Here is a 13,754-nt window from a genome sequence, read left to right as displayed (position 1 = left end):
CTACAAACGATGGACACGTATATACTTGGCCATTAAAAAATGAATGTGGGGTCTACAAATGGATAACAATTCATTTATAATAGTTTTCAATATTGTTTATAAAATATGTAAAATCCAAGAACTAGTGGATTTGATGATTTATTTAATTGGAATGTAAACTGTACCCGACATTCCAATGTAAAAGTGTTAAAAATAAATCTTAGGGTTCCCCCACAGTCTGAGAGAGCAAAGCTTTGATCTAGCGGCGGCGGCGGCGATGGTGAAAGGGCGGCAGGGTGAGCGAGTCCGACTATATGTCCGGGGAACAGTCCTCGGATACAAAAGGTAGCTAGTAAAAAAGATTTACCCGATTTTGATTTTGATTGTGATGTTGATTTAAAGATGTGTTTGGTTGATGAAGTGAAAAAGAAATGTGAGTGTAGGTCGAAGTCGAACCAGTATCCAAACACGTCGTTGATACAGATAGAAGGAGTGAACACACATGAGGAGGTGGGGTGGTACCTTGCTAAGAAAATGGCGTACATTTACAAGGACAAGGTTAAGAAGAACGGCTCTCACTACCGTTGCAGTTGGGGCAAAGTTGCTCGCCCTCACGGTAACAGCGGCGTTGTTCGCGCCAAATTCAAGTCTAATCTCCCACCTAAATCAATGAGTGCTAGAGTTAGGGTCTTCATGTACCCTAGCAATATTTGAGGTTAATAAATACTCTTTTCTCAAACTCTATTTCAATTTGTTAGTTATACATCACTATCTCGATTGTAAAATCGATTATTTGAATTCGATTTTGTATCACTTTCGTTAAATTCTATGCATCCCGAGAACAAATTTTAAGATATAAGTATTGAATTATCTTAGTTTCGACCATGTGTTGCCGTTTTGTATCTTACATTTCTAGTATTGAATTAGCTTAGTATTGAAAGTACTTTACCACCCACCATTCCTTTCTTTCTTTAGTATCTGATTTCAGATTAAGTACAGGTTTTCTTTAAGAAATCGCTATCAGAGGGTTGAAATTGTGCCATAATATTCGAGTTTTAGTTGTTTGTGCATGATGCATACTCTATTTGTTCCATTAGAAAATGTATATGTTTAAACTATTAGCATTAAGTTTCTAACTAATTCTTTTTTTTTTTTTTTTTTTTTTTTTTTTTTTTTACAGTAAACTTCATATTATTAGGCTATAGCAGCCAAAGTAAGGGGGAGATCAAAACCCTTCGAAAAGTTATTACAAGGAAGATGAGCAATGGCATGGGCTAATTTATTCCCCATACGCTTGACAAACTTAAACGAACAAAAATGAAAATCTTGAGCGATGCGATAACAATCCTCCACAATTGCTCCAAACGATGATGAATCACTCTCTCGAGCACATAAAGCATTAATAACTTGAAGACAGTCGCCTTCGATAATAATATCAGCCCAACCCTTCTCCTTTGCCATTGATATTGCTTTAAATGCCGCTAGAGCTTCACTCTCAACTGGTGGTAGTGTTCCATGTATTTAAACATTCGCCACCAAAGACAATGACCCTCGTCGTTCCTTGCTACCGCCGCTACTGAGAAACTCGATTTCCCCCGTGGTACAGCCGCATCAAAATTCACCTTAACGATTCCAGGTGATGGTGGTATCCATTCGCTAGGATGCTCAGTGTGGATCTTGGAGCTTGGACGAAGCTGAGCATCTTAAAAAATTGCCAAGAAACTTGTGCACCGAGCCACTATCTCCCCGGATTGCATCGAAGTTTCCCCTTTGACCTCCTTATTTCTCGTTTCCCAAGTTTTCCATGCCAATACCATGGCCAATAAAAAGTGGTCCTCATGCAGCTTATTCCTTAAGTCCACAAACCAGTTCCAAGGAGACGAGTCATCAATATCCTCAGCGACGTGGAATGGAGGATTATGCCATATTTCTTCCATTCCTCTACATTTCAAAAGAACATGCAAAATAGTTTCGTCTGCTTTATGACAGCGGCCACACAATGGCGAAGGAACTACATTTCTTCTAAAGAGTTCGGCGTTAGTGGGTAGAGCATTGCCGCAAACCCTCCATAGGAAAATTCGAATCTTTGGTGGAACAGGGATATGCCAAATATCCTTCCACTTAAGGTCCCCCTCTCCACTAGTCGACCCCTCCACCCCCCGCCGTTGCATTCCCGATGAAGCTTGAGCCAAAATCATGTGATAGCATGATCGAACTGTGAATTTACCATTGATTGAGAAATGCCAAACCCATTTGTCTTTTGCAGGACCACCACCCAACGGAACCTGTAACATTCTCTCAATATCCACTTGCCAGAAAAATATCTTAATGATGTTCAGATCCCAAATTTTTTCCACGGGATCGATCAAATCCGAAACCCTATTCGGAAAGGCCGAATGGAGTGCACGCTTAGTACGGATCTTGAGATTTCCTCCCTCGCGGAGCCACGGATCAGCCCATATTGAGGTATCCACGCCATTGCCAATTCGTCTACGGATCCCCATTTGAAGAAACATGATAGCCTTCCAAATACATCTCTATTGGCCAATAATTAATTGATAATTATCTCCATAACTTATTTTGCAAGATAAATTATAATTTAATTTAGACACAATTTAATTGGCTAATTTAATTAACCAATTAATTAATTTTACGCGTCTACAAATGCCCCCTCGAGACTTGTTCACGGACAATGGGTCTTGGAGTGAATGAGTCTCGATAACTGCTTAACTTCAATTGCAGCTTGATCTAGCAAAGCACATACATCTTTGAAATGATGACTGAACTTAGAGAAATTCTAAGTTACCTACGTACCCTATAAAGGGATCAAGTCATAACGTAGTTCAAAATATATCCTTTTGAGGGATGTCGTGCACAGTTTATACTCATGTAGACAAGGAGAAATATATGCAGTTTAATCTCGTGTTGAAGGAGCATTTGACTTGAACTTGTGGATAGTTTACGCTCGTATCAAGGAGCTTTGAATTGATTTGGATATGTAGATAGTTTATGCTCGTATCAAGGAGCCTTGATTTAGATTTGGACATATAGAAGTTTATGCTCATATCGATGAGCATTGACTTGATTTGGACATATAGATAGGTTATGCTCATATCGAGAAGCCTTGATTTGATTTGGATATATAGATAGTTTATGCTCATATCGAGGAGCCTTGACTTGATTTGAACATGTAGATAGTCAATGCTCATATCAAGGAGCCTTGACTTGACTTGAATATGTAGATAGTTTATGCTCGTATCAAGGAGCCTTGACTTGATGTGGATATATAGATAGTTTATGCTCATATCAAGGAGCCTTGACTTGATGTGGATATATAAATAGTTTATGCTCGTATCAAGGAGCCTTGATTTGATTCGGATATATAGATAGTTTATGCTCGTATCGAGGAGCCTTGACTTGACTTGGATATATAGATAGTTTATGATCGTATCAAGGAGCCTTGATTTGACTTGGATATGTAGATAGTTTATGCTCCTATCAAGGAGCCTTGATTTGACTTGGACATGCAAACCTTTTAAACTCGTGTCAATGAGTATTTGACGTGAATTTGTAGACCTTTTAGACTCGTGTCAAGGAGTGTTTCATTTGATTTGTACGTGTAGACCTTTTAAACTCGTGTCAAGGAGTGTTTGATTTCATTTGACTTGTCATATTGCATAGGATGCTGTTTCTTCAAAAGACTTGCCCCCATTCTCATGATCTTCTTGTTCTTCTTCAACATGTACTTCTTTGAGCTGGTACGACTGTTGGAATGAATGTTCTTCTACTCCATTTGCAGTTATGCTCGATTCATATCATGTGCTCGAGTGGCCAACTCTTCAAAACTTTTAGGTTGAATTCCTTGAAGGATATATCGGAGTCCCCATTGCATTCCTTGGATGCATAGTTCAATAGCCGATGTCTCAGACAGTCGATCCTTGCAATTAAGGCTCAAATTTCTCCAACGGTTGATGTAGTCAATGACAGGTTCCTTCTTCCATTGGCGGGAATTGGTGAGCTCAATCATGCTGACTGTTCTTCGAGTGCTGTAAAAGCGGTTGAGAAATTCTTCATCTAAGTGCTTCCAACTATCAATGGAGTTTGCCCCCAAATTAATGTACCAATCAAACGCATTTTCTTTGAGCGTTCAGACGAACTGCTTGACGAGGTGATCTTCGTACATTCCGGCGTCATTGCAAGTCTCCACGAAGTGTGCCACATGTTGCTTGGGGTTGCCCTTGCCGTCAAATTGTTGAAACTTTGGAGGTATGTAGCCCATTGGCATCTTTAAATCATCAATCCTTGGCGTGTAAGGCTTGACATAGGTTGATGGCGACTTAGAGCTTCCTTCCAACTTGCCTTTGATGGTTTCACTGATCAGCGTCATCACTTGATCTACATGAATCAGCCCTTCGGAAGAAACTTGAAGTTCTTGAGTTGGAGTCTTCTCGTTTTCAACTGATTGTTGCTTTGTGGATGTCGCAGCTTCGTCTTGAGCCTCTATCTGATCCACAACTTGACTAGCATCGGCTTTGTCCATCTTGTCTATCAACTTGGCAATTTGAGAATCTCGTTGTTGAACATGCTTTGTGAGTCCCTCAATAGCCTTGGCCAAACTTGCAATTTGCTCTTCCATAGTTGTAGCGTTTGCTGTCATGACGGATGCCATCTCTGAGTAGCTTGATGGTGAATGAGGCGTGGGCTGTGAAATCTCTCGTTTTGAGCGTTCCACGTCTGCGCTTGTGTTGACAAGAGGTGGTAAGCCTTAATGAACGGTTTGGGGGCGTCGAGCTAGTCTTGGAGTATGGTTGCAACTTCTTAGCCATACTCCTTGTAACTAAGCCCACACTTGATGAATCCAAAGTAACATTCTTCATTGCGAATGTAGAGCAGTCGCTGCAACACTTCGAGGATCTTCGAGAGAGAGAAGAGATGAGAGGTAAAGATGTCCCACTGGGCGTGCCAAAATTTGTAGCAACAAATTCTTATCTGCGGTTTTAGACAAACAAGAAAAATTTGCACAAAGATAATTTATTGAATTAAAATAAAATATTGCGGGTTACAAACTCTAATTTAATCCTCTGATTCTTCTCTCAAGAACAATATGTGTTTGACTTTGAATTTCGGAGACGAGTCATTGACTTGATCTTCTCCGGATTTGATTTGGATTTGAGTAACGTCTTCCGAGGGTCGTGCGACTTGAATCTCGTATCGAACGCAGAACTTTGACGTGTTTTGACTTGAAGATCTTGGAGTTCTTGATGGATTTGGCCCTTCAATCTTCATTCGATCTTGATTTGTTGAAGAACACCCTCGATTTGATGAAGAACGCCTTGAATTTGATGAAGAACGACTTCAATATTGTAGAGAGGATTTTCTCCTACGATTTTTCTTCTTCTTGAGTTTTCTCTTGAATTGTGTAGGGAGGGTCCCTATTTATAATGGTAGAATAAAAGTCCTACTTAAAGTCTTCTTGATGACGTGGCGCAATTTGATTGGCCTTTATTAAATTGATATTTATCTCTTAAAACTTGAAGGAGAAGAAACAATTCTATTGGCCAATAATTAATTGATAATTATCTCCATAACTTATTTTGCAAGATAAATTATAATTTAATTTAGACACAATTTAATTGGCTAATTTAATTAACCAATTAATTAATTTTATGCGTCTACAAGATCAATGAAACCAGAAGGAATTCCAAAACGAAAAAGAATCTTTTTCAAGAAAGACCATTCAATCCGATCGTATGCCTTACTAATATCAAGTTTAATGGCCATATAATTAGTACTACTTTTAGAGTGAAGTTTGATAAAGTGGTGGATTTCGAAAGCCACGAGAACATTATCTGAAATAATTCTCTTAGGAACAAATGTAGATTGAGTAGGCCGGATCAGGTCATTCAATACTAATTTAAAAAGGTTAGCCACAACTTTAGATCCCAATTTATAAATAACATTACACAAGCTAATGGGTCTATAGTCGGTTATTTTCAAAACAAAACGGCCTCTTCTTTCTCGAAACACGCTCCCTATTTGAATCATGGAGACTAAGTTGAATGGGAATATGATCGGATCCCGCATAACTTAAATGGTGAACACGTGCATTAGGGAACCACATGAGCCAGTCGTTATTCGCACAAACTCGATCCAGTCTGCATCAGACCGTCTTTGGGTAAGTCTGGATATTAGACCATGTGTATGCTGTTCCTTCTAACCCTAGATCAATCAACCCACAATCATCTAGAGCTTCCCGAAATCTTTCAATTTGAGCAGGCTGTCTTGGAGGACCCCCCGTTTTCTCACAATTGCTGAGAATCTCATTAAAGTCACCTCCAACAATCCATGGTAGATTGCGGTGATTCCGCAGCTCGCGTAATAAACTCCACGATAAATATCTCAGTGCATGTTCTGGGAACCCATATATACCAGTTACTCGGCATTTGCTGTTGTGGTTCTTGTCAAAGACCTCCGCATCGATATGGTGGAAAGAGTAGCTGATGAGATCCACCTCCATGTCCTTTTGTCAAAATAGCACTAACCCACCCGACTGAACCATTCAAATTCCATCTTTTTTTCAAGTTTTCAATAAGTAAATTTGTTTCCCTCGTTTCCGAGAGAAACAATAGCAAGGGCCTATGATCTCGGAGTATATCCCCGATCGCATGAATTGTCAAGGGGGCCCCTTACCCTTAAAAATTCCAGAAAATGCAACTCATGGTTCTCGGCGGGACTGCATCGCAGTCTCCGCCGTTGTGCTAATATCTTCATCACGAAGCATGAGTAGTGGTTTCTTTCCGGGCGTATCTCTATCTAGCAGGCCTGCCTCCGCCGCTTTCTTCTTTCCGCCCTTGGTCTGGATCTTGACCGGCCGTTTTGTAGTTGTGGCATTGCTGCTAGTAGCTTGTAGCTGGATCGGGTGATTGATAAGAGTAAGGTCATCTCCACTAAAATCAGGATTAACGGCTTTGTCTCTCATACAAGTGACTTGTGTCTTAAGGTTCTCTTTCTGAGCCGAGAAATCGAAGATGTTGATGCCCTTGCGAAAAGTTTTTGACACCAGACCAGCACCGATTGTGTTAACCTGCTGCAAAGGTAGTCTGGATTTGTCTCTTTCTTGTTGATTCGATGCTCGCATCCAAACTCCATAAGGTAAATGTTCACCAGGATCATCAAAGCCATTTTTATAGCGAGTCGAGCATCGGTTCTCAGCATGTCCAATGATGCCGCATAAGAAACAAAAATTCGGTAGCCATTCATACGTAAATGCAAGCCAAGTCTTGGTCCCATTCAGATTATGGAGATTCATTCCACGCTTCAAGCCAATGTTCACGTCAATTCTTACTTTGATTCTAACGTACTGTGATAACTCCATCTGTTTAGGATTTAAGACCTCCAAAAACTCGCCAATTTTGCCGCCAATCCGTGCTGCCATCTCAGAAGTTCTCCTAGCGAAAGGGAGGTTATGAATCCTAACCACAGATGTTCATAAGATGAACATCGGCTGCCGTGGGATCCACATTTGCATCCAATTCCTGGAGAAGGAGAGCATTTTTGTCTAGAATCCACGGGCAACCAGATCGCGCGTGGGTATAGTCCAAATGATGGTCGAAGATCAGGATGAATTTGTTAGGGTCTATAGATCTGAACTCACATGCTTTGACTGGTTAGAGAAGACGCAACACGTTCGCCTTTATCGTATGAGCCGAAATTTCTCTTGATGTGACCACACGTCCAATCAGGCGGAAACCCTGATTCGAGGCCGAGATTGGAGCGGTGAGATCAGGTTATGTAATCCCTTCTTCTTCACCTACAGTGAGAGTGAGATTCGTGGTCATGGAGCCTAACAATCCGTCCATGATATGGAGAGGAGATAGAGAGAGGACTGTGAAGAGGAGAGTGGAACCAAGTAGCGTCGTCCTAAGAATTGTCATTATAATTACGAGTTCTGAAAACGTGAAGTTGGTCATTGATCTATGTGATGAGATGTTATCGTTGAGTTATTGGTAAATTTTGCTTGAGGACAAGCAAAAGTTCAAGTTTGGGGGTGTGTTAAGTGTATATTTTTACACTTTATCGTATCTTTTTATTTGAGCTTTTGGTGTGTTTTAACGATAATTGGTGCTTAAAAAGTTGATTTATTGTATTTTAGGTACAAATTGAAGAATTGGAAAAGTATGGGCGTCAAAACTGCAATTTTGGCGAAAATATGGGTCAAAAGTGAAAATATCAAAATTCAGAAGATTTAAAGCTGAGACCCCCGTCCCAGTTTTAGTTCAAATTGTGAGACCCCCGTCCGAGAGTCCGAAGTTGCGCAGTAAAGGAATTTTAATTGCACAAGGAAACTGCCTTCTTCCCCAAGTTCTTCACCCTATATAAGACCAAGCCAAGCACACAATTAGGGATCTTTTTACGCAATTTGGAGAGCAACAAAGCAATAACGAAGACGAAGAATTCGAAGACTTCAAGCAAAAGATTTATCGTCTATGATTTATTTTATTTGCGTTTTTGCTTTAATCATGAGTAGCTAAATTACTTGTTTCTAGGATTTTATTTGGAACCCTATGTGGGATTTATGAACCCTTTTCTATGATTTTATGCAAGTTTTAATTCCGGATTATTTCTTCTACTTGTTTTATTAAGTGCATGAACTTGATCAACTTATGTGCTTTTATGTTATTGTTAATCGCATGAATCGGAAGATCGGGTTAATAATTAGAACTGTGGTAGAAGAGCCTTTGTGGTATTAACATAGGAATATAGTTAATCTCTTAGGTAGCCATTATTGAGATTTGTGCTTAATGCTGTGTTCTAGAATTAATTGCATAGGAATATAGTAATTGAATCTAGAGTATTAGAATCGTAATACACGCGGAAGCGGGTTATGATTATTTTAGCATCTCAGGTTAATAATCCGGGTTAATTGCTTGTATAATTGAAGGAATTGGGGGAGTAATAATCACATAGGGGGAAGAATAAAATCCTAGGCTTGTTTACTTTGATTAAATCTTCGTTTTAATTGCTTTCTTGTTTTTGTCTTTTTAATTGCTTTAGTTTAATTTAGTTTATTAATCCTTTATCGACTGTGTAGGGTGGGTTTGATAATAATTGGTAGAATTTAGCGTCTAGGATTAGATAATTAAATATTCCCTGTGGGTTCGATATCCGGACTTTTAGTCCACTATATTACTTGTACGATACGTGCACTTGCGTGTAGGTTTTCGACCAACAAGTTTTTGGCGCCGTTGCCGGGGAATATTTTAATTATTTATTTTATTCTAGCTCTAGATTTGAACAATTTTCACGATTCACCCATTTAATTTTTGTTTTATTTTATTTTTTGTTTTAGGTATTGTGTATGCGTAGGAGACTCGATCTTGCTAGAGAACCGTTTGATCCCGAAATCGAACGTACTTTTCGAGCCGCTAGGAGACTTCAACGCGAAAACAATATAATGGAGGACAAAGAACGCAGGGCCGCGGGTAATTTACTCGAAGCCAACGGAAACCAAGTCCAAGACCCTCCCCCTCAACTTCCAGCACAGCCAGCAGTTCGTCCACGGGCACTTCAAGACTACATAATCCCAACGCTAGACGGATTCCGCCCGAGCATCCAATATCCAACCATTGAGGCGCATAATTTTGAGATCAAGCAAGGCCTTTTGACGATGCTCCAAAATAACGGGCTATTTAGTGGGTTGGCTGTAACACCCCGCATTTTCGGTAAAATAATATCATTTTATTTTACCACCCTTATGTGCATAATTGTGAAATTAGAATTTATAATAATTCTTGCATGGTTAGTATGTAGGTGAATTAGGTAAATATGTGAAATATGTGATTATGTGAATTATTGTGTGCATTATGTGATTATGTGAAATTATGTGATTATGTGAAATTATGTGATTATGTGAATTATGTGCTTAGGAAATATTTCGAGATATTATTTCGAAATAAATTATTTTCATGAATTAGGATTTTATTCTTGCATGTGATTTTTTTAATGAGCATTTCATACACAAAATTTTAGAAAATAAATTTCCCCATGCATTTTTGGATTTTTAATTAATGTCGAAAATTAGAAAATGCTCCCCACATTTTCTTCAATTTTCGGACATCACTCACACACACACATGATTTTTAAATTGCATATTAATTAGTATTAGACATGCATTGGTGTGGTTGTACTTTGAGCATAGAAAGAAATACCCAAAGGCTAGCCCCCTACCCTCTAGTCTAGGCTTGCTTTTCACTCCTTCAAGTAAGACCAAAGGTCTTCTTCTCTCCTCCCTTTCTTCTCCTTCATTTCGGCAGCCACCACCACCACCATAGCCACCACCTTCTCAAGCTTGAACCACCCTAGAACCACCACCACCTCATATTTTCGGAAATTGCAAAATCACCCCCACAAAATATGTATTTCCCTTTCTTCTCCATTGGCTTTGAAGTCTCCAAAAACTCTATAAATACCACCCACTCCCAAGATCAAAATACACTCTCAAACTCCAATCTCACTATCTATAAGTTTAAGGTCTCCTTTTATTTCAACAAAAGGAGAATTTTCGGTCAAGCTTAGGGTAAGCTTCTCCCCCCTCTTCTTTCTTCTTCTTCCCGAAAGAGCAAGGCTCTTCCTCCTCCCCTTTTCTTTTGATTTTCTTCTTATTTTCTTAATGCCTAATCTAACTCTTGATCTCTTCTTGTATTAGAGAGAAAAGAGCTAACAAATCCTTCCCCTAAAGAATATAGGTGAGAATTCTTGAATTCTTGCTCAAACCTACAACACCACTAGTATTTTCGGTTTTATGTGTTTCTATGTGTTTTTATGTGTTTTATTTGCTTATTATGTGATTATATGTTTTAGATGATCATTGCATGTCAGTATTTTCAAAAGATAGCTTTGTTCTTGAAGTTCTTTGATTTTTCGAAAATTGGGGAAAAATGTTTTAAAAGGCTTGTTTGGCTTAATTAGTGCCTTGCATGTGTTGATCTAGTATTTGATTGTTGATTTTTGAAAAGAAAATGAATTTTTGGCCTAGCCATGGAACTTTCGAATTTTTGGGGAAAAATGTTTTAAAAGGCTTGTTTGGCTTAATTAGTGCCTTGCATGTATTGATCTAGTGTTTGATTGTTGATTTTTGAAAAGAAAATGAATTTTTGACTTAACTAAGGAACTTTCGAAATTTTTGAGATAAAATGCTTGAAATTGCTTATGTGGTTTATTTTGTGTTATGCATGTGTTGATCTTGTGTTGATTGTTGTTTTTAGGCCTTGCATGTTAAGATTGGTGATTGATTGTTGATCCAAGGCCTTGCATGTTAAGATCTAGTGATCGATGGTTGATCTAAAGTCTTGCATGTTAAGATCTAGTGTTTTCTATGAAAAATGGTTTAAGAACTAAGAACTTGTGATAATTTGGTTTAAAATACTCTTGCATGTGAAGATCTAGTGTATTTGCTTGAATAAATGTAAAGATGGAAATCTTGAATTTTATTCTTGTAAAAATACTAGATCTAGTGAACTTTGATGTTAGATTGTTTTGCATGTTAAGACTTCGGTTATTTCTATGTTTTTGTGGCTAAATGATTTTGTGAAACTTTATATGTGTTTTTTTTATGTGCTCCTATGTGCTCTTGCTTGCTTATGTGAATCATTGGGTGTGAGGATGAGAGAAGGGTAAGTAGAAGGGTGCATGGGTGGGTGCATAAAGTGTCATGAATTTTTAAAAGATAAAACTATGTTGGAAAGTCTTTCGAAGTTACGGTAAATTTCTCGGGTACGGCGAGCCTGGTACCGTAGGGCCTAGGGGTGGTTTGATCCCACGTAGTTAGACATGGTTCGAAATATATGGGGTTATTTACCGGTAACTTAGTTTGGCTCTTCCGAGGGATTCCCGACAATTTTTCATGTCATGCATGTGCATTATGGTGTTGATGATATAGGGGGAAAATCTCACTCTATGGTCTTGGGATCGTAGGGTTATAAAGGTGGAAAATTCCTTCTATAATCTTCAATACGTGTCATGGCATAGGGTTATAAAGGTGGGATATTCTCACTCTATGGTCTTGGGATCATAGGGTTATAAAGGTGGGAATTATTTCACTCTATGCGTGATGGCAATTATGTGAATGAAGAACGCCGACGAAAAAGGGAAGTATATGATTGTTTTATTTCATGTTGTATATTCATGTATAAGATATATGTATGTATTTATATGTATAGAATATGTATGCTCTATGTGCTATGTGTATTCGATATTACTTCAAGATTCTCATTGAGCCCTCAAAGGCTCATATAGGTGTTGTATGTTTGTAGGTATACCCGATTTAGGGCCCGAGGAGTGAAGTTGGGAATCGAGCTCGAGAATCGGAAGGGGATCGTATGGAGGGGATGTGGATAGTGTTGGCTCTCAACTTGGTCATGTGGTTTTATTTGTATAATATGCTTGTAAAAACTTTTGATACGGTTTTAGGAAATTTCTACCGTTCGCTTCCTCCGATCGGTGGAAATTATTAAAAGACGACGTGTGTTATAGTAATTAGGATTACCTTATTTTGGATGATTAATCGGTAATCCGTAGTCTTTTGTAAGCGAAAGCAAATTTTCACTATTTATAAGCATGCATGCTTTCGACTAGTAGTCTCTTCGTGTTTTGTCTCCTTGTTCTAAAATTATTTTCATATAGGTGCTCTGCTTAGAAAATCATGAAATTTTAGGAGTCTCTGCATCTCTCTGTTCTCATCATTTTGATAGGTCATGTGCATGATTTGGGTAAGTATTCATTTAGTTATGATTTATTTCTCACTACTGCATTGAAACAGGGTCATTCGGGTGTTTTCTGGTCTAACTGGAGTTTTACTCATCCAAATGCCTTGTTTCCAATTGGAAAATATTTTAAACTTATTTTTCTGCCTTGGGGTAAACGTTGGTAGTTTTTGGGTCAGTGAGGAATTTATTTTGAATTTTCAAAACTCCCACCCCTGTTCTGGATTTTAAACCGAGTGACTGTGCCATTTTATTTATTTCTCCTAAATGGCCATGCATATTTCAAAACTGTTTTAACTGAGTGATCAAGACCCGTATTAGATGGTATGGTATAATTTGGGGGTCATTTGAATTAGTATTTTAAGAGGATTTAATTTTTAAAGCTTCTGCATTGAATCTGTCCGCATTTGCATTAAGTCCATCATGCCTAGTTACTTTCTAGTCTTGCATTTAGCATGCATTAGTGTTAGTTCATCGATTAGGGTTTAGCAAGCTGTGCCCTCTTTCCCTCTGATTTAAAAATAAAAAATTTTACGTAAATTTCTATCCACAAAAATCATGTTTTCAAAAGTCTTCCGCTGAGATTACATATAATAAGGGTAATCGAGAGAGGGGTGTCACATTGGCAGGTGAAGATCCCCATCTTCACATTGTCAATTTTCTAGATACCTGTAATTCCCACCGTCAAAACGGCGTTTCCCAAGAGGCGCTTCAATTAATTATCTTCAAGCACTCCCTACAACGAAGAGCTCGCCAGTGGTTGATGTCCCAAGCCCCCCACTCTATCTCGTCGTGGCCTCAACTCCTCAACCTTTTCATGAAAGTCTATAGCTCACCCGAGAAGGACGAGAGAATCCGACGAGAAATTCACAATTTTGTCCAAGAGCAAGGCGAGCAATTATACGAGGCATGGGAGAGATTTAAAACTCTTTTGCGGCAATGTCCAACACATGGAGTCGAACAATGGCGGCAAATCCACATCTTTTACCAAGGGATTAACAAGAATGCACGAAC

General features: G+C 38.7%; 1 protein-coding gene across 1 annotated transcript; it reads left to right on the top strand.

Annotated features, from left to right (window-relative positions):
- Nucleotides 1-221: 221 nt before the first annotated feature.
- LOC148766321 (large ribosomal subunit protein eL33y-like) lies at nucleotides 222-693 on the top strand. Its single transcript, XM_088826623.1, has 2 exons — nucleotides 222-324; nucleotides 423-693. Exons 1-2 carry the CDS (start codon nucleotides 257-259, stop codon nucleotides 691-693), a joined length of 339 nt encoding a protein of 112 aa, XP_088682749.1. The 5' UTR covers nucleotides 222-256.
- The last annotated feature ends 13,061 nt before the right edge of the window (nucleotides 694-13,754 follow it).

Source organism: Erythranthe guttata, chromosome 12 (genome assembly GCF_056151865.1).
Source record: "Erythranthe guttata isolate IM_541 chromosome 12, IM_541, whole genome shotgun sequence".
Lineage (NCBI taxonomy): Eukaryota > Viridiplantae > Streptophyta > Magnoliopsida > Lamiales > Phrymaceae > Erythranthe > Erythranthe guttata.
This window is presented reverse-complemented; position numbering and strand designations above follow the sequence as displayed.

What these genes read in the sequence shown, in the direction of transcription:
- LOC148766321 (XM_088826623.1), top strand. Translation starts at nt 257, where the DNA reads ATGGTGAAAGGGCGGCAGGGTGAGCGAGTCCGACTATATGTCCGGGGA. An exon ending in ACAGTCCTCGGATACAAAAG is followed by an intron (nt 325 to 422) that starts GTAGCTAGTAAA and finishes ATGTGAGTGTAG; the next exon opens with GTCGAAGTCGAACCAGTATC.